Raw genomic sequence first — 21,304 nt, 5'->3', positions numbered from 1 at the left:
TGTAACATACAAGAGAGTGCGGTTTCCTCCACTTCTAGATTGACATTTTTAACTCGCACCCAAAATACTTCATACAGTACTTGAGTGAGCGCGCCTATATTGCTGAAACTTGGTGGCCTGGCGTTGCCATAGAGACTCTGGAGGAGATGGGGAACGTGAGCTGGTCAGGGTGGTGGTCAAGCTGGGGCTCCACACTGTGCCCGAGGTGAAAATCACGCCGCCTGCTGGCGGACAAATGTGATGTCCGATGCCTCTAATAAACAGGACTGATGTCAGAATGCCTGTGGTTGGTCTGAGTCTTTTATTCGCACAAACACTCTGTAGTGGTTTGTTCAATAATGTCTGATGAATTAGCAATAATAAAAGACTTTTTCAACTTTATTTTGTTGTAAAAAAAAAAGACCCAGTAGCATTATGAAACAGCTGTACAATGGAGCCAATCTAGCCTTCCAGAGAGAACACAGTGCTACCTCTGTGTTCAACATTAGACATATAGTTATAATTATGTTTATTGTGTTATAAGTATCACATAGATAGATAGATAGATAGATAGATACTTTATTGATCCCCAGGGGAAATTCAAGAAACACACACTAGTCTACTTTTATGTTCTAGTTGTAGGCAACAAATTCCACCAAAGTGGAAACTTTTCCCCCCAAACATGCCAGCAGCCTCAGCATTGCTCTGTGTAAGGAACCTCGTCTGAATAATGAAAATAACGTGCATGCCTGTGTGTGTGTGTGTGTGTGAGGGCTCTAGGCGCTTGTTCTGCGTGTGATAAAGCGCATGGCGAGGCAGTCGTCCTCCTCCACCGGATGCTGTGACAGGTTGTTGCTCTGGCGGATGCTGGTGAGGGTGCAGCCGTGGCGAGGGCTCACGCTGTAGCGGCCCAGCAGCGTCGCCAGGATGGCCTTCATCATCACCATGGAGATGTGCTTGCCCACGCAAGCACGCGGGCCGCAGCCAAACGGCTGGAAAAAGCGGCTCGGCACCTGTCGGTGATACAGGAGGTCACTATGACAACCACATCCAACTAGAGCTATATGACACAGACCTTGTTGAGCTGGACTAGTAAGTACAACCAAACTACTTTAACACTTAACTTTCCTTAACACTAACTCTGATCCCATTCACCCCCTCCTAATTATACTACTCTAACTAGGGGCAGCCGTGGCCTACTGGTTGCCGGTTCGAACCCCGACCAGTAGGCACGGCTGAAGTGCCCTTGAGCAAGGCACCTAACCCTTCACTGCTCCCTAAGCGCTGCTGTTGTTGCAGGCAGCTCACTGCGCCGGGATTAGTGTGTGCTTCACCTTACTGTGTTCACTGTGTGCTGAGTGTGTTTCACTGATTCACGGATTGGGATAAATGCAGAGACCAAATTTCCCTCACGGGATCAAAAGAATATACAGTATATACTTATACTTATACTTATAACAACACTAACTCTGATCCCATTCACCACCTCCTAATTATACAAGTAATGAAGCCAAAACAGCTCACAATTTACAAGTCAGCTCAATGTCTAAGTACACGAATTACAGTTTTATAATAAAAGTGCATTTTAAAATTATAAAGTGTAATTTGTGAGATCAGACTTCTCCACTCTGGGCCTTGCAGACTCACAGGGAGTTGTCTGTAGGATTCCCTGCATGTGCCACGCTGAAATACCCACATTTCTCTCAAAGTTGTCCAAGCTGAACTCCTGAGGTTTGGGGAAGAACTCGGATCGGTGCATGCATCCGATGTTCAGGATGATGTTGGTGCCCTTGGGCACCCTGTAGCCGTCGATGATGTCATCTTCCTGCGCCCTCCTCATGATGAAGTCCACCACTGGGTGGAAGCGCAGCGCCTCGTTGATGAAGCTCTCCAGAGTGGACAGCGCCTGCATGTCAGCGTTCCGCACCGCACGGCCCCCTGGGAAATCCAGGGCATCAAAGCATTAAAGAGAGATTCGAATAACCAGCCAGATTGTGTAGTTTAAATGTAAAGGTGGTGATTATTGTACTAGAGCTTTACATATTACCATCAAAACATTAAATATATTTCCCAATCACTTGGACATTTTAAGAGCCAGGTCAGTAAAAGAAATACAGATATTTCCCTCCTGCAGACAGCTTTAATATTTATTTGGGGCAGAATCAGGATCATGATTGCCTCCTGTTCACATATCACCAAGTTCATACTGCCCCTTCTGGTCCTACTGCTTACTGACCGTCTTCATCTCGGTCTTCCCTGTGACTGAGTTGATCTCTACCTATGACTGTATTCCTCTTTTCTTCTTACCCGTGACGGAGTTTATGCCTCTTACCCGTGACTGAGTCGACCTCCTGCATGATCTTCTCCTCCACCGCTGGGTTCTGCTTGAGCATCATCAGCATGAAGAACAAGCTGACCGAGAGAGTGTCAGGAGCCGCGATCACCATCTCCAGAACACACTGCCTCACATCGTCCGCACTTAGCTCCCCGTGGTTCTGACAAACACACAAACGTGCACACACACACACACAGTGTCAGGAACCGTAATCACCATCTCCAGAACGCACTGCCTCACATCGTCTGCACTGAGCTCCCCGTGGTCCTGACACACACACACACAAATAGGAACCGCAATCACCATCTCCAGAACACACAGTGTCTCACGTTGTCCGTGCTCAACTCCCCATGATTCTCACACACTCACAAACACACATATACAATCAGCATGTTGCTACAGATGAGAGACGACTAATCACACAGGTGATGATACACACCTGAGCAAATATCAGATCCGTTGTGAAGTCTGAGTCCTTCAGCTGTTCAGCCTGAGCAATCAGCTGTCTCTTCTTCTCCACCAGGCACTCTATGGCAACCTGGAGCTCCTGACTGACATAACGCCACTCTCAGTATGTTGTTTAGGATATGGTATGTATGGATCCCATATATAAACACATATGGTCAGTACATGTATGCTTTAGGAACTTAAGTGCACCACATGCAAACACACCACCATCAGATACACATATCTATCACCATGGTGTCTAGCACAGATACACACACATATCTGTCACTATGGTGTCTAGCACAGATAAACACACATATCTGTCACTATGGTGTCTAGCACAGAAACACACATATGGTGTCTAGCACAGATACATACACATACTATACCTATCACCATGGTGTCTATCACAGATACACACACATATCTGTCACCATGGTGTCTACCACAGAAACACACATATCTATCACAGTGTCTATCAGATACACACACATCGGTCCCCATGGTGCCCTAGATAATTCAGAGTGTTTAGTGTGTGAGGGTGCAGGAGACTCACGCTGCCTGTTGGTGCTTCCTCCACATCCAGTCCAGCTTGAAGAAGATGTCGGGCTTGATGAGCACGGCCTGCCAGGTGTCGAAGTAGCGCTGGATCCTCCCCAGCAGCTCCCTCTCTGCGGAGAGGAGAGGGCCGCAAACATCAGCCAGGCTGAACCAGGAGCTCAGGCCACTGTGTGTTTGTGTGAATGTGTGTGTGTGTGTGCGCGTGTGAATGTGTGCATGTGCATGTGCATGGTTGTGTGCTTGTGTGGGTGTGGGTGTGTGTGTGTGTGTGTGTGTGTGTGTGTGTGTGTGTGTGTGCATGTGCATGGGTGTGCGTATGTGAGTGTTGGTGTGAATGTGCATGTGTGCGTGTGTGTGCGTGTGTTTGTGTGAATGTGCGTGTGTGTTTGTGTGAATGTGTGTGCATGTGCGCGTGCGTGTCTATGTGTGTGTGCAGGGGCTCACCGTTAAGTGGCACACCCAGGAAGAGGCGATTGGAGACGTCCAGCACGATAGAGCGCAGCAGGTTCAGCACGTCCACGTGACCCGAGGGGTCGCAGAGGTCACTCAGCTGGTCCAGCTGCCTGGTGGTGGCGCTCACACACACTCCCGCTGTCTTCTGCAGGCCTGGGCCCGACAGTGCTGCAACACACACACACACACACACACACACACACACACACTGTGATAAACAGACCATCTTACTCAACTCCACGTCTCGAGCCAGCCTTGTAAAGGTGCTCCTACCTTTGGCAAAGTAGGTGCGGACCTTCCTCCAGAGCTCCACGTTGCTGTTGAAGATGACCCCTCTCTCATGCATGCCAATACACTGCAGACCCGGGCGACTGCCAAACCTGGCTGTGTAATTGGGGCTCCTCAGGACATGATACACGGCAGAGGACCTGCAGGCCAAACGCCGGTCCGAATTCAGTTGATGGGGACATACAGACATGTGTTGTGAGTGATGGGAATATACAGACAGAGTTTGGCCCGGCGTCTGGCCATCACGGGGTGTGTACAGTAGATGAACCCTCACGGAGTGTGTAGATGAATATATGTGTGTAGATGTGTGTGTGTGTGTGTATGTGTAGATGTGTGTGTGTGTGTATAGCCACTGAGCACCTGCTGAAGATGAGCGTCTCCCTGCCCTGGATCCAGACGCGCGCTGTGCTGCCATATCGACGGCTGTAGTAGTTACTGGCCGTTCCAATGCCCGCCCACAGGAAGTGTGTGTAGGTAGCAAGAGGACCAATTCCCAGACAGAAGTATGGCCCTGTAGGTCATACACACCACAGGTATGCTGAGAGCTCCACACACACATACAAACACACACAGCTCACTCGGTCTCCCCAAACACACACACACTTCACCCACCTCCCCCCAACTGCAGTGACCCCCCCACCCCCACCCCCCACACACACACACACGCACACACACAGTCCTCACAAACACTCACCCCACTCAGTCCTCTGGTATGCAGCACTGCACCCACACATTAGAATACATTAACTCTGTCAATATGTGCAGCACTTATTCCCATGCTCAATGGGCTCACAGTATTCACCCTCAACTCTAGGCACACACACATGGGATGTTTGTTGTCTAAAGGCTGAATAACACACACACGTATTGTGCTTTGTGAACCTGAATTTCACCATCATAATTCAGTTTCACTTACAGTATCATCATATTCAATCTAAATACAATCTAAATGTCATTCTAACTTCGTCAGAACTCTCCTGGCAGGCCTGGCAATGATAATACAGCTTAAATGTGAACTGTGTGCTGAATAATGATTTAGTGCTGAAATGGTTAATGAACTGGGGTCACTCATCTGGAACAGAGCCCTGGAACACACACACACACACACACACACACACACACACACACACACACACACTCACCTGGAACAGAGCGCTCTGTTGAACTCATGAAGCTGGACAGGACAGCCAAGAGAAGAAGCAGGGCCAATGCTGTTGCCATGGATGCAGACGCCATGCCAGCGTCAGCACGAGTGGCGTTGTTTGGACTGTGGGTGAACGCGTCCATTCTGCGTGCCCAGAAGCCCTCTCTGATGCAGCTCTGCAGAGACGAGGCTGATCGCTGTCGGAGGAGTCAAGAGCCACTCTTCAAAACACAACACCCGCGGAAGCTTCCAGAAATTAAATCTTCTCCTCACGCGGGATGTGGAGATGCTGTTTCCCCCTGAGAGTCGCAGATGGATTTATACTCGGATGAGACGGACGTTCATTTCTGTTTCTTTGGCACTGTCATCACCTGATACGCCTGTTGAGACCCCCACTCTCCCAAGTCTGCTCGTAGGACCTTGAGAAGAGGTTTGGCCGGCATCCATTTAATATGTCTTTATGCCCAGAGACCTTCATGTTACAGATAATTAGGATGCTTGTCCTGTCAAAACAAACCCCCTGACTGAATCCTACAGGTATCCTTTCCCGTTGGCTCTGCCCAGCGGCCTTGGGCTTCCCGGGGTTGTGTTACAGCAAGGAACAGAAAACAGCCCCACATCAAAGCATGCTGCGGAGAGCTTTGATATGATGCTGATATGACCAGAGACTGACCCAAGCTGGGTGCGGAGACCCTGTTACTGTACAGAATCAGCTCGGCCCTGACATGGTTCAGCAGCACGTCACCCAGCGATCCCATGGTCCTTCGGTAAAGTAGTCAGATTCAACACCACACCCTCCCAGCTATTAATACACACACTGTATATGACAAATCATATATAGATTTTTATATTATATACAACCCGAATTCCGACAAATTTGGTACACTTTGTAAAATGTGAATAAAAAAGAATGTGTAACACTTTACTTGACAGTATCGACATAAGAGTGACATGACTCTCTAATCCTAACTTCTAACCATGATCCTAACTCTAACCCTAACCCTAATCCTAACACTAACTTGTTATGACAAAAACCGAATTTCACTTAATAACAGAAGCGTTATGACTTGTTTATGACACGTTCATGACAGTGTCATGTCACTCTTATGTCGACACTGTCAAGTGTAAAGGCTCATTCACACCAAGAACGATAACGATAATGATAACTAGAAATAAATATTGTTCTCGCTAATATGAATCAGAGGTGGGAGTAAGTCACACATGTGCAAGTCACAAGCAAGTCTCAAGTCTTAACCTTCAAGTCTCAAGCAAGTCCAAGTCATTTTTTGTGACAGTCAAGCAAGTCAAGTCAAGTCATAGCTTGGGTCAAGCAAGTCAAGTCATAGCCAAATCATACAAATTCATGATGATTGACACGTTTTCATTTTAAAATAAGCTACAATAGACTAGTTATGAACTGCTGGAGTTTTATTTGTAACAAACAAATAGACATTGCATTCATTCAAGCCACATAAGCTACTGTACATCTGAACGGTTTATAGAATAAGATGAAATGTATACGAATAAAAATAAATGTATTTTAAGTAGACCTATTATAAAATAGCCTATTATTGTTTCTTTCAATGAAATGCCTCAAATATTAGGTAAGCTGCATCAAATCATGAAAATATATTCAAACAGTTCAAGTTACACCTGTCCTGACCTGTCACATCTCTAGGGACCCAATAATGTTGAAAAAGTGAACTAATCAATCAATCAAACGCTGCCGCCGACGTCACTGTCAAACGTTGACAAGCGCGACAGCGCAATGGGTTTTAGGAGGGTTTAGGACCGTCAATGCTATATCATATTATACATAAGCCTAACATGTAAAGTAAGCTACTTTTCTATGCTGATTGCTGGGAGTTAGCTAGGCCTACTTACTGTTGTTAGCCTACTACTAGGCTAACGTACTGTATGGAACAGGGAGGGACGTGTTTAAGAGGGAGGGAGAAAGAGAGGCGCTTACTTTAGGTCAGTGTTTCCCAAAGTGGGGAAGTGGTGGGTCGCAGGAGATTTTATTTGGGTCGCCAGCACAATTTATGTTGTGTTATAGGCCTAACTGATACCATTTGTCATTTGATACCAGGAAAGCTAACAGTTTTCTATTAGGATGTAGTTTGTTAACTACCACAGTCGGTTTTGTCATAAAAGCTCATGAAACTGGGGGACGAACCCATCGCAGAGGGGATGCCAGAGCATGGATATCTACCTCTCAAAATGAAACCGTTCTGTGGGGCGCCTGCCATGTAGGCCTACCTCGCAGTTGCAAACTACAAGGGACATGAATCCGCCTATTTGCACGAACATTAACAGATACCAATAACTTTACCGATTAAAATCTAGTGACCGTGCTGTCAACTAAAACAGACATCCATAGACCGGACATAAGGCCGTTCAATTTGCATGTAGATTATTTCGATTGTAGATGCAATCTTTAAAGTCACATTCTTATTTCTTTCTTTAAAATGCACAACAGTGCATTATATTAGGCTACAATTTAAATGGACATTTTAAACACTATTCCTCTCGTTTTCTACCTCGCTAACTCCAACGTAAAGGCGCATTATTCCGGCTATTGCGCAAAAGCCTCTTGTTCTGATATAACGACTATACAATATAATATAATACAACAATACAATACAACGACTTGAGTTATTTGCTGTTTACATCGGAATTGACGTCCACCGTGTTATGGACCCATTTGTCTGCAACGCAACGTAGCCTACAAAATTTTTTTTAGAAATACGGGACGGGCTTACTATGCTGACGAATGAAGACTGCGTAACATGCGAGAATTTCCCCAAACTCTCGGATGCACATTACATGTAAAACATATCTTTTCAGTAGTCATTTCCAACTTTTCATGCTGATGGTGCTCAAAATGCTATGTCTATCTATCTAGATCCTATAGCAATGTATGGTTGGGGAAGGCATAGAAAAGTTGGAGAACCTGTGGCCTAAAACAATATTGGTGGTTGCAGGGTAGATTTGAAGAGAAATGGGTCGCGATCGGTCTGTCATTTTTAAAAAGTGGGTCCCTAGAAAAAAAGTTTGGGAAACACTGCTTTAGGTTACATTGGCAACTTTTTCGCTATATATCAAGATTAAACTTAGACAAGAAAATGTTTCACTTTGCCATTTCACCATGGACGGATTATGAACTTTCGGGCCCCTGGGCCCAGATGTATTAAGGGCTCCCCACTAATTGTCGCATATGTGGAAGGGGGGTTTGGGGGTAGGCCTACTCCCCCAGAATTTTTTTGTTTTGTTTAATGTGATTTCCTGTATTCTGGTGCATTTTGGGGATGGGCAATACTAAATTCAATCAGATATATAGCCTACATCCTGATGTGTTGATATTGAGGCAATGATTCCATGCAAAGGCTTGGGCTTCAGGGCCCCCTGACACCTTGGGCCCCTGGGCCTGGGCCCGGAATGCCCGTGCAGTAATCCATCCCTGCATTTCACACATTTTAACCTAATATGGCGTTAACTAAAAAGCATAATATATTCAAAGCCAACTCCAACTAAAAAGCATAATATATTAACATGCCTCAAATTTGACGTTAGGTTTCTAACACGACTAACTTCTGACGGATGAAAATCAACGTGGTGGTGGTTATTGTGATGTGGTTTGTGTGTAACACTCCTTACCTGTAGGTGGCGTCCTCCATAGTGTGGGCCTGGGAATATTACCTGTATAACAAGAGATATGGAGTTCAGTATCAGTTGGATAAATTGATGGTCATGCCTAACACAGTCTCCGTGATTTATTATGAACAACCCAGTTAGACAAGTGGGAGAACCGGGACGAATGAAACACTTCTTAATTAAATGTAATTTACAAAGACATCGTAAAACACTGAAAGGTAATATTTTGTCTCTAGCAACCTACATCTATCCTCTGTCAAATACAGTTGCATCTACAGCTCTGAACAAAACCGTTCAAGAGTTAGGCCTATTTAAGGAGAAGTCGAAAGTGCGTTTTGTTCATTCGTCCCTCCTGGCTGGGACGAATGAAACAGCATGGGGGACGAATGAAACATACAGCTTAAATTATGTAAACTTCCCACAATTTCAATATTTGACAACATATCATAAATGGTACTTCAAGTAGGTGTTATTTTAGATAGATTGCTGCTGGGCTATATGTCTTGGTTCATGTCTGTTAACAACTCATTGACGTCATGGTAAAGCGCTTATCTCGCGGTTATGGAAATAGCATGCACTATGCCATTAATATAGCTAGAATAATGCATGTTTCAAATTATATAATGTTTCTATAGTACAAAATGTAATTTCACTCTGTTTTTACGTGGTTAAAGCCACCACACATCCAAATAAGTGCCCTTCATGACCAACAGGCCGTCGGTCTCCATAGGTTATGGCAAAACTCGACCCCCTACCTGATAGCCCCAAATATATTTGCATCTTTCTAAAACTGCTTTTCCATGTCTCACCTGCATAAACTATAGTATAAACACAGATATGTGTGCATTGACTTAGAATAAATGGGGTTTACTGCCTGGTCGGGACAAATGAAACAGTTCAATCGTCCCGCCATAGACATCTAGCATTATAGGCTGTTTTGCATCCATTACAAACAAACATGCAATGTGAACGTCTGGGATTGGGGAGAGCATATGCTCTAATGAATAAGCATGAAGTCAAACCTTTAAATGAAAAACACTCTTTAATAATAATAAAAAATAAACCGCTAATGAAGTAAACTTGTGAGTTGTGACCATCAAAAATCGTTTATCGCCTGTAACTCCGTGATACCAGGACGTAACAGGAAGGCTTTTGGCTGAGCAACGTATGCTCTATGTTTTGTCCAAATGATGACTGTCTATCATCGTTGCACTCGGAGAAAACCGGAATGTTTCATTCGTCCCCCTGTTTCAATCGTCCCGGTTGTACCCTAACAAACTTCACATGGTGTCAAAAGTAAAAAATGGAGCAACTGAAGCCTCCTAAAACAGTTTGAGCTTCGAAGCAAATCTAGCAGAAAACAGGCGAACGTGGGTTCAAAAGTTCGACCTGTATCTCATCGCATCTGGTTTGTCGGAGAAGAACGAGAAAGTGCAATGTGCAACATTTCTACACGTGACTGAAGCTATAAAGGTATTTACTGTAATACCATGGACTTTGAGGGTGAAGTAGACTTTGATGACCTCAAAGAAACGTTTAAACGATACTGCGAGCCCCGAAAAAACATCACGTATCTGAGACATGTATTTTTCACGAGAGCACAGGGACCAAACGAAACCATTGATGTGACCGAAAAGCAAGGCTAAGGATTGCGAATTTGGAACTTTGACTGACGAATTGATTAAAGACCGCATTGTGTGTGGCATTAACAACGACACTGTGAGAGCTAGACTTCTAAGAGAAACGGATTTGGATCTAGAAAAGGCTATGGACATATGTCGAGCTAACGAAGTTACACAAAGCCACATGAAAGCTCTGCACAAGGAGTAAGAAGTAGTTGTGAATAAAATAACAAAAATGAAGCCCAAAGTCAGACAAGAGAGTGCTAGTGCTAAATGGACAAGGAGAGACAACGAAGAATGCACGAGATGTGGATACACACGAGCCAATGAAATGTCCTGCCTATGGTAAAACGTGCATTGAGTGTTCACGAAAGAACCATTTCAGCCGCATGTGCAAAACTCAGAAACAAAAAGGCAACTTCAGAAAATCAGAGAGAAAAGTTCATGAAATTGAACAAGAAGAACATGTTGAAATGTTTATGGGTTGTATTGAAGTCAAGCGAAACGTGCTAGCAGCTAACACATGTCTGAAACAAGTGGACACAGTCTCTACACATGAAAATGATAGTCAGAAATGGACACAAGCACTGAAAATAAACAACTGCTAATTACTTACATTGAAACTAGACACAGGAGCAGAGGGCAAGGTGTTGCCATATAAAGACTTTAAAAAAAATATCGAACAAGAAAGCAGCACTGCTGAAGTCTAACTGCAAGCTCGTTACATATTCTGGCCACAAGATGGAGCCAAAAGGTAAGACAACGCTAAGATGCTACCACAAAGAAAAGGAGTTTCAGTTAGAATTTCAGATTGTAGATGGAAACTCACCTGCAATTTTAGGTAGAGATGCATGCTCAAAACTGGGACTCATCAAAAGAGTGTTCAAAGTTGAAAAAGAAGATGACATACTGAGTGAATACAAAGACCTGTTCACTGGCCTAGGATGTGTGCCGGGACTACATCGTATCCAGCTCAACCAAGATGTGTCTCCAGCCATTCACCCACCACGGAAAGTACCTGTAGCACTGAAGGACAGAGTTAAAGATGAACTAAATAGAATGGAAGGTCTTGAAGTCATTGTGAAGCAAACTGAGCCTACAGATTGGGTGAACAGCATGGTAACAGTGGTTAAACCCAACAAACTCAGAATTTGTATTGATCCACAAGACCTGAACAAAGCTATACGCAGAGAACATTACCCACTGCGCACAGTTGAAGAAATCATTGCTGAAATGCCAAATGCCAAAATATTTTCTGTCCTAGATGCCAATCATGGGTTCTGGCAGATACAGCTGGACGAAGAGAGCTCCAAGCTGTGCACCTTTAACACCCCTTTCGGAAGATACCGCTTCTTGAGACTACCATTTGGCATATCTTCCACTACAGAAGTTTTTCAGAAATGCATTGCACAACGTCTGGAAGATTTGGTGGGAGTGGTGAATATAGTGGATGACATTCTAATGTGGGGTTAAAACATGGAACAACATGACGAAAGACTAAGACGACTGCTGGACAGAATCAGGAGCATCAATCTGAAATTGAACAGAGATAAGTGCAAACTAAGGATGACTGAAGTTCGCTACGTAGTACACATTTATGACAGCAGATGGTTTGAAACCAGACCATGAAAAAGTCAGAGCGATTCAGAGTATGCCAGAACCGGAAGACAAAGCCGCTCTAATGAGGTTCTTGGGTATGCTTCAGTATCTGGCAAAATTCATCCCAAATTTGTCAGACGTGAGTTCACCTTTGCGGAAACTGCGGCACTGGGAGTCAGAGCAACAAAAGAGCTTCACAAGACTCAAGTCACTAGTAAGCAACGCTCCGGTGTTAAAGTACTTCGACGTCAACAAAGAGGTGACAATGTCAGTAGATGCAAGCTCTGAAGACTTAGGAGCAGTGTTACTGCAAGATGGACACCCTGTGGCTTTTGGTTCAAGGTCTCTTACTTAGTGTCAGAAAAGATATGCTCAAATTGAAAAAGAGCTTTTAGCGATTGTCTATGGCTGTGAGAAATTTAACCAGTACATCTATGGTAAGACAGTACATGTGGAATCAGACCATAAGCCTCTTGAGACAGTGTTCAAAAAGTCTCTACAGAAAGCTCCTCCCAGACTCCAGCGAATGCTCATGAGACTACAGCCTTATGAACTACAAGTCAGCTACAAACCTGGTAAGGGTGTCACGATTTCGATTTTATTTCGAAATCGATCGAAATGACATCTCAATCTCGAACTTCGAACTTAAAAGTAGAATCGACGATGCAGCCACACCCCCAATGTCACGTCCATCATGTATGCCAAGACGCACAAACACACATGCACCTGCTGAACTGCAGCGTCACTCCTCTAATTTTAGGCTACAGCCAGTTAAAATATAGGCCTACACATCAACCTACCGAAATCAAAGCCCCTCTTGCTACTTTGAAATCACCGGTGTGGAAGTATTTGTTCATTCACGTCAATTAAAATTAACTTAGCCTACTCAATTTAGCAAGAGAAAAGATGATCTAATTACAGTCCAAAGTTACTTTAAGGCTTAAAATGCACATTGATAAGTACATATTCCATGAACACTAACCTTGGGTCTCCTTGGAGTGTGCTGAAACAATCAAATGAACATTTTGTGTTGTTTCATTTCATATGTTCACGTCTGTTTTAGCCTAATGTTAGTTCTGTTTACATTACAACCTCGCGGTTGGAACGTTTCAAAGCGGTTTCAAAATAAAAGCCCCCCGAAACAGAAAAGGAAAAGGCCAAAAAGAGTAAATAACATATAAGGAATGCATTAATAGTAATATTTTAAAAAGATCGAAAATCGAATCGAATCGTGACTTTAAAATCGAAAATTACATCGAATCGAGGATTTAGAGAATCGTGACACCCCTAAAACCTGGTAAAGAACTGTTCATAGCAGACACACTAAGCCGTGCCTTCCTCAAAGAACATTCAGAGCCACTCTTGGAAGACGAGTTGCAAGTCCATGTCTTGTCAGCATACTTACCAATCTCTGCGGAAAAGCTGAATGCATTCAGAACAGCAACAGATTAGGAGTTGCAGAGAGTCATGAACTTAGTTCAGTCTGGATGGCCTACGGAAATCAGACAAATTCCATCAGAAATTAAGAAGTATTGGACATTCAGAGAAGAACTAACTTGTTCTGATGGTCTCCTCTTCAAAAGCTCACAACTTGTTGTTCCTCACACTTTGAGAGCAGAGATGTTAGAGAGAGTGCATGAATCACATTTAGGCATTGTGAAATGTAAAGAGAGAGCAAGAGACATCATGTACTGGCCCGGAATGGCAAAGGAGATTGAGGATGTTGTGTTAAAGTGTGCAATATGTAACATGTACAGGCGCAGCAACACTAAAGAGCCAATGATCTGTCATGACATTCCAGACAGAGCATGGGCAAAAGTGGGTGTCGACCTGTTTCACTACAATCAAGGTGAATATCTGCTGTGTGTGGATTACTTTTCTAAGTTCCCTGAGATTGCCAAGCTTACACAGACAACAAGTGCACATGTAGTGACCGCTCTCAAATCTATCTTTGCAAGACATGGAATCCCGGATGAAGTGATGTCTGACAACGGTCCGCAATTCGCAAGTGCAGAGTTCAGAACATTTGCGCAAAATTGGGAGTTCATACACACCACATCCAGTCCTGGATTTCCACAATCCAATGGACAAAGCGAGAGGGCCATACAGACAGTCAAGAACCTTTTAAAGAAAACAGGAGAAAGCCAGAGTGACCCATACATTGCCCTGTTGGAGTACAGAAACTCACCGCTTGATGGCGTGAAATTGTCTCCTGCACAGTTGCTAATGGGACGCAGGCTGAAAACAAAGCTTCCAGTATCTGCACAGCTGCTGAAACCACAAGTACACAAGAACGTACATAAGAGCATCACGTGAAGGCAGCTGAAACAGAAAAGTTACTTTGATCAAGGAGCAAAACAGCTACCACTTCTTGGAGAAAGAGACAAGGTGAGAGTAAGAGTCAAAAACAACTGGCAACCAGCAATTGTGTTGAGAAAGCATGAAAAACCCAGATCCTGTGTGATCAAGACACCTGATGAAAACACCTTCATAAGACACAGACGACACTTGCTGAAAACCAGTGAAATGACTTTTCCACCACCACGCTCACCACATCTGGAGGACATTTCTTCAGAGAACAGCAAACCTGCAGAGAACGACACCTCAGTTCAGTCAACTGCCTGTGAAAATACCTGCAACACCGACCATGAGCCAGGAAGAAGAGGTCAATAGGTCACGATCAGGCAGACTGATTAAACCACCATTGCGTTATTCTCCTTGAACTGCATGTACGATGTTTGTAAAAAAAAAAGGGTTAAAGTAGCTTTTTGTTTGTAAGGATAGACAAAGGAGAATGAATGTTTGGTAAATGGCTAAGCTGTAATATGTTTAGTTGCATGTTAAATAACAGTAGTTAAGCTGGTTAGACTGTTAGGACTGTCTTAAGGAGGGAGATGTGATGTATGGTAATTACTCCTTACCTGTAGGTGGTGTCCTCCATAGTGTGGGCCTGGGAATATTACTTGTATAACAAGAGATATGGAGTTCAGTATCAGTTGGATAAATTGATGGTCATGCCTAACACAGTCTCCGTGATTTATTATGAACAACCCAGTTAGACAAGTAACAAACTTCACAGTTATGTCGCTATTTTGCACACTTGCAGACTGCTGTTCATTTCTCCTTTGAGTTGTCAGATACATCATCTGTGAAGCCAAACATTATTATATTTTGGTATAAAGGTAGAGCCTTCCATATTTGCAAGTTAGCCTACCTCAGTCTGTCTCATTTGATCTGGCACTTGCTGTTGGTCTGTCACGTCACTTGGTAATGACAGGTTCCGTTATCCATTCTTTAGGACGGCACAGTAAGTGGGTGCTTATTTTGATTTTCAATTGAGCACAGTTACGGTTCAGAAGTTAAAAATTGAAATGATGCGTACATTTTTCAAATTTTCCTTTTTTGTCCTTGTGGTTGGACTGAACCACGAGCACCAGGGGGAGAACACCATCTAGCTGGGCCAGGCTAAATGGAAGAGAGCGCTGCCTGAAGTTCGTGATTTTGACTCATTACTTTAAAGATTAATAACTAAAACTTCGCAGATTTTTGGGAGATGGCACGTTAAACATAACTTTCAGCCTATTTTTATTTTATTTTATTTATTTAAAGGACAGTGCACATTGATGAACATTTCTGTAAATGTGCCAGTTTTAGCCAGCAGGCTAATTTTCAACTGTAGTCCATTGGCAAGATGTTATACTAGGCACATGGTGGCTAAAAAAAATTAAAAAAAACATGTTGAACATATCTACAGTAGGCCTATATTTGAATACCATGGCCATGCCATATCATAGCAAATAATTCCCCAAAGCAGAATGCTTTGCCATCAACGTCAGTCTAGGCTAGGCTACCCCAAGCACTGTTTGACATGGTACATTTTTGCTTATTTAACACGTTACGCTAGACTTGGTTTCATTAGGCTAAATGAAGACACAACAGTAGGCCTAATTTATCAGTTTATCCATTTATTAATTTCAACAGCAAATAGCCTACATTGCTTTAGGCTACTACGGCTCAAGTCCATTGGTAATGCTCATGTAGGTCTCCAAAGCCTCCCAGAACATGAGTAGGCCTAACACGTACTCATAAGTGTCAGGATGCAGCAATGTCTCCCTCTGCATCTGAAGTTCTGACATTATAAATCGCTTGGCACCTTGATGCAAGCTGAACTGTGTTTGATAGCCCTCCATCTATACATCCGCTGATAAAATGTGATCACCAACACCGCGCGCCAATATGTATCAGGTCACTCCCCCTACGATTGTGGTTCAGCCCAACAAAAACAGTAAAAAAGGCAAAAATCCAATATTAACTTAATTTTACTTTTGTTTCCAATCCAGTTTCTGGTTTTTTCTTTATCTTGCGTGACTAATGACACATTTAGAAAATAGCAGCAATTATCTATTTGCTGACCAGTTAAAAAAAATTCAAATTGGATTGAACACATTTTTTATTTGGATCAGATGGATGGAGCAAATAGAACAAAGCACTGCAAAGCGTTACACGGACCATTTCAAGTCATTTGTCTCAAGTCTAAGTCAAGTCTCAAGTCATGAATAGCAAGTCAACGTCAAGTCGAGTCTTTTATACATGTTGATCAAGCAAGTCTGAAGTACTTAAAAATGTGACTCGAGTCTGACTCGAGTCAAGTCATGTAACTCGAGTCAACGATAACGACATGAAGAACTATATCGTTGGGCGATTTTCAGAATGATAAAAAGCTAATAGCCAATCAGATTCAGAACCCATCGAATTTTAACAGACACTTTAACACACCGTTGTTCAGTGTGAACGCTTTTATCGTTATGGTTATAGTTATCGTTATCGTTCTTGGTGTGAAAAGGCCTTAACTGTTTTATGTTTTCTTTTTTATTCTTTACTTTGTAAACTATTCTTTGACTATTGCCCTTCTATGCTTTTATTAGCTACTACTGTTTGCTTTTGTTTATGTAAAGCACATTGAATGACCTCTGTGTATGAAATGCACTATATGAATAAACTTGACTTGACTTGACAAATCATACTGCAGCACTTGCCGTCTACTTGGACAAAACCTGCAGATTGTAACAGGCCATTTAATCACACTACTGGAGCTTTGTGCTGGTGCACCTGGCCTGAGTGCTGTCCTGTTGGAGTTGAGCTCTTGTTATTCCAAGCACTATCAGATGCGCTCTTGCCTACAATGCACTTTTTCCCTTTTATGCCAAGCCAGTGTGCCGTTGCCTAGAGACCGTTGCCTAGAGACTTGAATTCACAGCTCAAGGCCAGAGCTCTGGCTTTGATGTGACTGAAAATGAAACAGGATGCCCCCACATCAAAGAGACACAGCCAGAGCTCTGATTGGAAATGGACCCATCAATGCCAGAGTTCTGACTGGATACTGACCCATCAATGCAAGAGTTCGGATTGGATATAAACACAGCAGTGCGAGAGTTCTGATTGGATATAGAAGCAGCAGTGCGAGAGCTCTGATTGGATGTAGACGCAGCAGTGCGAGAGTTCTATGATACTGACCCAGCAGGACACCAAATGAAACATCAGTGTGTGTACGCCACTGTCAGTGCCAAAGCAGGAAGAAGAGAAGAGCTCTCTCAGTCCCTCAGAGCTTCATAGAGCGCACGGCCACAACGCGTCACCTCCCCTCAACATTCATCTAACAGCGTCATTATTCACATCAAATCTTACCGCTAATCACATGCAGGTGAACAAATGAACCAAAAAAGTGAAGTTGAACCAAAAGGTCTCTTACCATTTGAGCAGCATTTGTTTGGTCGTGTCGGGCATCGGCTCTACTAGTAGGTAGATGAGTGCAGAAGTTCTTATGAGGCAAAGAAATTATTTGGGGTATTTTGGTGTCTGTCTGCCCTCCAGCATCCTCCTCGAGGGCTCTCGTGATTCAAGGGCTGGTGGTTTAGCCTTTGGTGGTTCAGTCTTTTATAAACTCACCACTAACCCCCCAACTCTCCAGCCCCCTCAAGCTGCCCTGTCCATCCCCTTCACTCGTTGCTTAGAAACCCTCCCCAGTCAGCGCCCGAGTGCCATGTTGCAATTACACAAGCCGTCAGCATCCCCCAGCACTGGTGTCTGCGTCTCTTTTCAGCAGCACCAGCGTTCTTATTCAGCGCTGTGGAACCGTCCCGGGCTATGCTTCAGAACGGGTCCAGCGCATGAAAGGCCTTTTCAGGGAGAGTGCAACAGGGCAGGTCGTCGTGACCCAGTGACAAGAAGGGGTTTTGTCCTGAGAGGTTCTGGGAGAATGCTGCTGAATTACTAATGGATAGAGGAGGACAGCCCAGACGATCTATACACAGACTGCACATTAAACTGCACCCTGGTCATTACTACTACACTCTGACCATTACTACTGCATCCTGGCCATTACTATTGGACAGAGGATCTACAAAGACTACACACTAACCTGCACCCTGGCCATTAAGTAAGGATAAGTGTAAGTATAGATACTCTTTTGATCCGGTGAGGAAAATTTGGTCTCTGCATTTATCCCATCCGTAAATTTGTGAAACACACAGCGAGGTGTAGCACTCAATCAATACACAGTGAGGTGAAGCACACACTAACCAGGAGCAGTGAGCCGCAGCAGCGCTCAGGGAGCAGTGAGGGGTTAGGTGCCTTGCTCAAGGGCACTTCAGCCCTTGATGTGGACATGGGAGAGCAGTGCTCAAACACTTCCCCTGCCCACATTTTTCCTACTGGTTGGGGATCGAACTGGCAACCCTTCGGTTTCAAGCCTGAAGCCTTAACCAGTAGGCCACGGCTGCAGCCTAAACTGCACCCTGCCATTACTACTACACCCTGACACCCTGGCCATTACTATTGGACATGCCCAGAGGACTCGAAGACTGCAAACTAAGTCACACCCTGACTCTGGTGGCCACTGGACTCATGTTAACTCCACACATGTTAATTCCATTCATGCTAACTCCACTCATGTTAACTCCACACGTTAACTCCACTCATGTTAACTCCACATGTTAACTCCACTCATGTTAACTCCACTCGTGTTAACTCCATTCATGTTAACTCCACTCATGTTAACTCCACTCGTGTTAACTCCACATGTTAACTCCACACGTTAACTCCACTCATGTTAACTCCACAGGTTAACTCCACTCATGTTAACTCCACTCATGTTAACTCCACTCGTGTTAACTCCACATGTAACTCCACACGTTAACTCCACTCATGTTAACTCCACACGTTAACTCCACTCATGTTAACTCCACAGGTTAACTCCACTCATGTTAACTCCACTCATGTTAACTCCACTCGTGTTAATTCCACATGTAACTCCACACGTTAATTCCACTCATGTTAACTCCACACGTTAACTCCACTCATGTTAACTCCACTCGTGTTAACTCCACTCGTTAACTCCACTCATGTTAACTCCACTCATGTTAACTCCACACATGTTAACTCCACACGTTAACTCCACTAATGTTAACTCCACATGTTAACTCCACTCATGTTAACTCCACTCGTGTTAACTCCACATGTTAACTCCACTCATGTTAACTCCACTCGTGTTAACTCCACACATGTTAACTCCACATGTTAACTCCACTCGTGTTAACTCCACTCGTGTTAACTCCACACGTTAACTCCACTCATGTTAACTCCACTCATGTTAACTCCACACAAGTGGCGCCTCTGTCACACACACAGTAGCTATGCCTGTAACTCCAGAACAACATTGTAAAGTTGGAGTATGTCGCCTCGGCATCTGCGGTACCAAGTTAATGGCGTCTGGTGCTTTGTGTGGCGTCTGACGTAGTCTGTGCCGTCTGGTCTGGCCTGAGCAGAGGCCTGGCTCGCACTCTGCTGTGTGAGACGCCACTAAAGGCCGAAGAGGAGGGATCGCTCCCTCTGTCTCTGTAGTAACGCAGTTCCAGAATAGAACAATAGTGAGCCTCAGCTCCCTATAATGGCCCAGTGCTCACCATTGCATCACATTTTTAAAAAAGACTTTTGGCACAAGATGGATGATGAGACTCCCTCTTTCGCTCGCCTCTCTGTCTCTCTTTGTTTGACAAATACGGCATGTCCCTGAAAGGCATCTTAGAATTCATTGGCCCACTGGAATATTTAGAGTGGGAGAAGAATCATCTCCTTGTTGTGCTTTCTCCTTCTAATATCACTCGCCTGCCAGTGGCCTCCACACAGCACAGATGACGTCGTCATAATGCAACTATCCAAAACACACCAAAGACGCACTTTAAAAAGAACACGTTTTAGAGATTAGCTGATGATGAATTCATCTGAGAATGAACACGTTTTATTCACAAGATTAGCTGATGATGAATTCATGTTTTATTCACAAGATCAGCTGATGATGAATTCATCTGAGAATGTTTACAGTGAAAAAGAACATGGAAACATTGATTTGACATTTTCTGAAAGGAAAAAACAGAATTGAAACATTTAAAAAATACAAACAAAAGATGAGGTTTTTATGTCCAGATTCATCAGATGCTGATGCAAGAGTTTTGTTGTGTTGATGTTGTGTGAGAGGCGTTGGAGGAGTTGATGTTGACCTCCCATCATGCCCTGTGCTGTCCCATGCTTCCCATCATACCCTGTGCTGTCCCACACCTCTGAGAAGTGGTTCTGTGTCACAGCTGCAGATGCTACCTCACAAACCGCACTGTCAGTGTAATCTGCAGCGTTATTGATCTTCTACGTGTGAATGTCTTTTCACAGTGCTGATGTTACCGTAGTGACCTGCCAGGTGACAGCTGTGTGAATACTGAAGGGTGAATACTCAAGTGTGCTATTAACATGTAGAATCAGGACTCACATGTCTCCACATAGTTGAAATATTTTTCTTGTTTACAGTAGAAAGTACATTACAATCCAATCAATCATTTTTTTAGATTGCAATACAAAATGCTACCATAAACAACATATATAGAAATAGACATGACAGATGTAAAACGACCAGTAAGGCACAACAGTAAAATAAATGTACCTTTAAAACATAATGAAAGTGAAAGGTAAAATAAATGAACAACGTTAAAGTGGAAAGATTAAAAAGGGAAAGCTTGGCTTTCTTGATTGTGCCATTCTCAACCTCCCACCTCACCCCGTTTTAGTTTTTTAATTCCCACCTTCTTACAGACAGCCTCATTTCATTCTCAAAGTCTCATTTCATACTGCTAGTCTTTGCTAGACTGACTGCAATCTAGTCTTTATTTTATCATA

General features: G+C 43.7%; 1 protein-coding gene across 7 annotated transcripts; it reads right to left on the bottom strand.

Moving 5' to 3' along the window:
* Positions 1-360: 360 nt before the first annotated feature.
* On the bottom strand, positions 361-15,068 carry cyp19a1b (cytochrome P450, family 19, subfamily A, polypeptide 1b). Of its 7 annotated transcripts, XM_076268251.1 has the most exons (11): positions 13,639-13,775; positions 8,865-8,906; positions 5,206-5,626; positions 4,424-4,574; positions 4,049-4,203; positions 3,767-3,943; positions 3,318-3,432; positions 2,754-2,865; positions 2,312-2,474; positions 1,676-1,917; positions 361-992 (listed from the first exon to the last, which is right to left on the bottom strand). In XM_076268251.1, exons 3-11 carry the CDS (start codon positions 5,348-5,350, stop codon positions 756-758), a joined length of 1,497 nt encoding a protein of 498 aa, XP_076124366.1. In that variant the 5' UTR covers positions 5,351-5,626; positions 8,865-8,906; positions 13,639-13,775; the 3' UTR covers positions 361-755. The 7 variants fall into 7 exon arrangements, with proteins under 7 accessions (XP_076124366.1, XP_076124334.1, XP_076124352.1 ...); XM_076268219.1 differs by lacking the exon at positions 13,639-13,775 and adding an exon at positions 14,271-15,068 and having other exon boundaries at positions 3,767-4,203; XM_076268237.1 differs by lacking the exon at positions 13,639-13,775 and adding an exon at positions 14,271-15,068 and having other exon boundaries at positions 3,767-4,203; positions 5,206-5,506.
* Between the last annotated feature and the right edge of the window lie 6,236 nt (positions 15,069-21,304).

The sequence above is a fragment of the Alosa pseudoharengus genome, unplaced genomic scaffold (genome assembly GCF_046254945.1).
Source record: "Alosa pseudoharengus isolate Yale_2024_CS ecotype anadromous, Long Island Sound unplaced genomic scaffold, YU_APseudo_1.1 YU_APseudo_1.1_scf_10, whole genome shotgun sequence".
Classification (NCBI taxonomy): domain Eukaryota; kingdom Metazoa; phylum Chordata; class Actinopteri; order Clupeiformes; family Clupeidae; genus Alosa; species Alosa pseudoharengus.
Note: the sequence above shows the minus strand (reverse complement) of the source record. Positions and strands in the feature narration are given on the sequence as shown.

Excerpts from the sequence above, each read along its gene's own strand:
- cyp19a1b (XM_076268219.1), bottom strand. The coding sequence starts at position 5,350 with ATGGACGCGTTCACCCACAGTCCAAACAACGCCACTCGTGCTGACGCT. Across the intron at positions 2,475-2,753 it reads CGGATCTGATATTTGCTCAG|AACCACGGGGAGCTAAGTGC; the intron begins GTGTGTATCATC and ends TGTGTTTGTCAG. Across the intron at positions 993-1,675 it reads TGGACAACTTTGAGAGAAAT|GTGCCGAGCCGCTTTTTCCA; the intron begins GTGGGTATTTCA and ends TATCACCGACAG.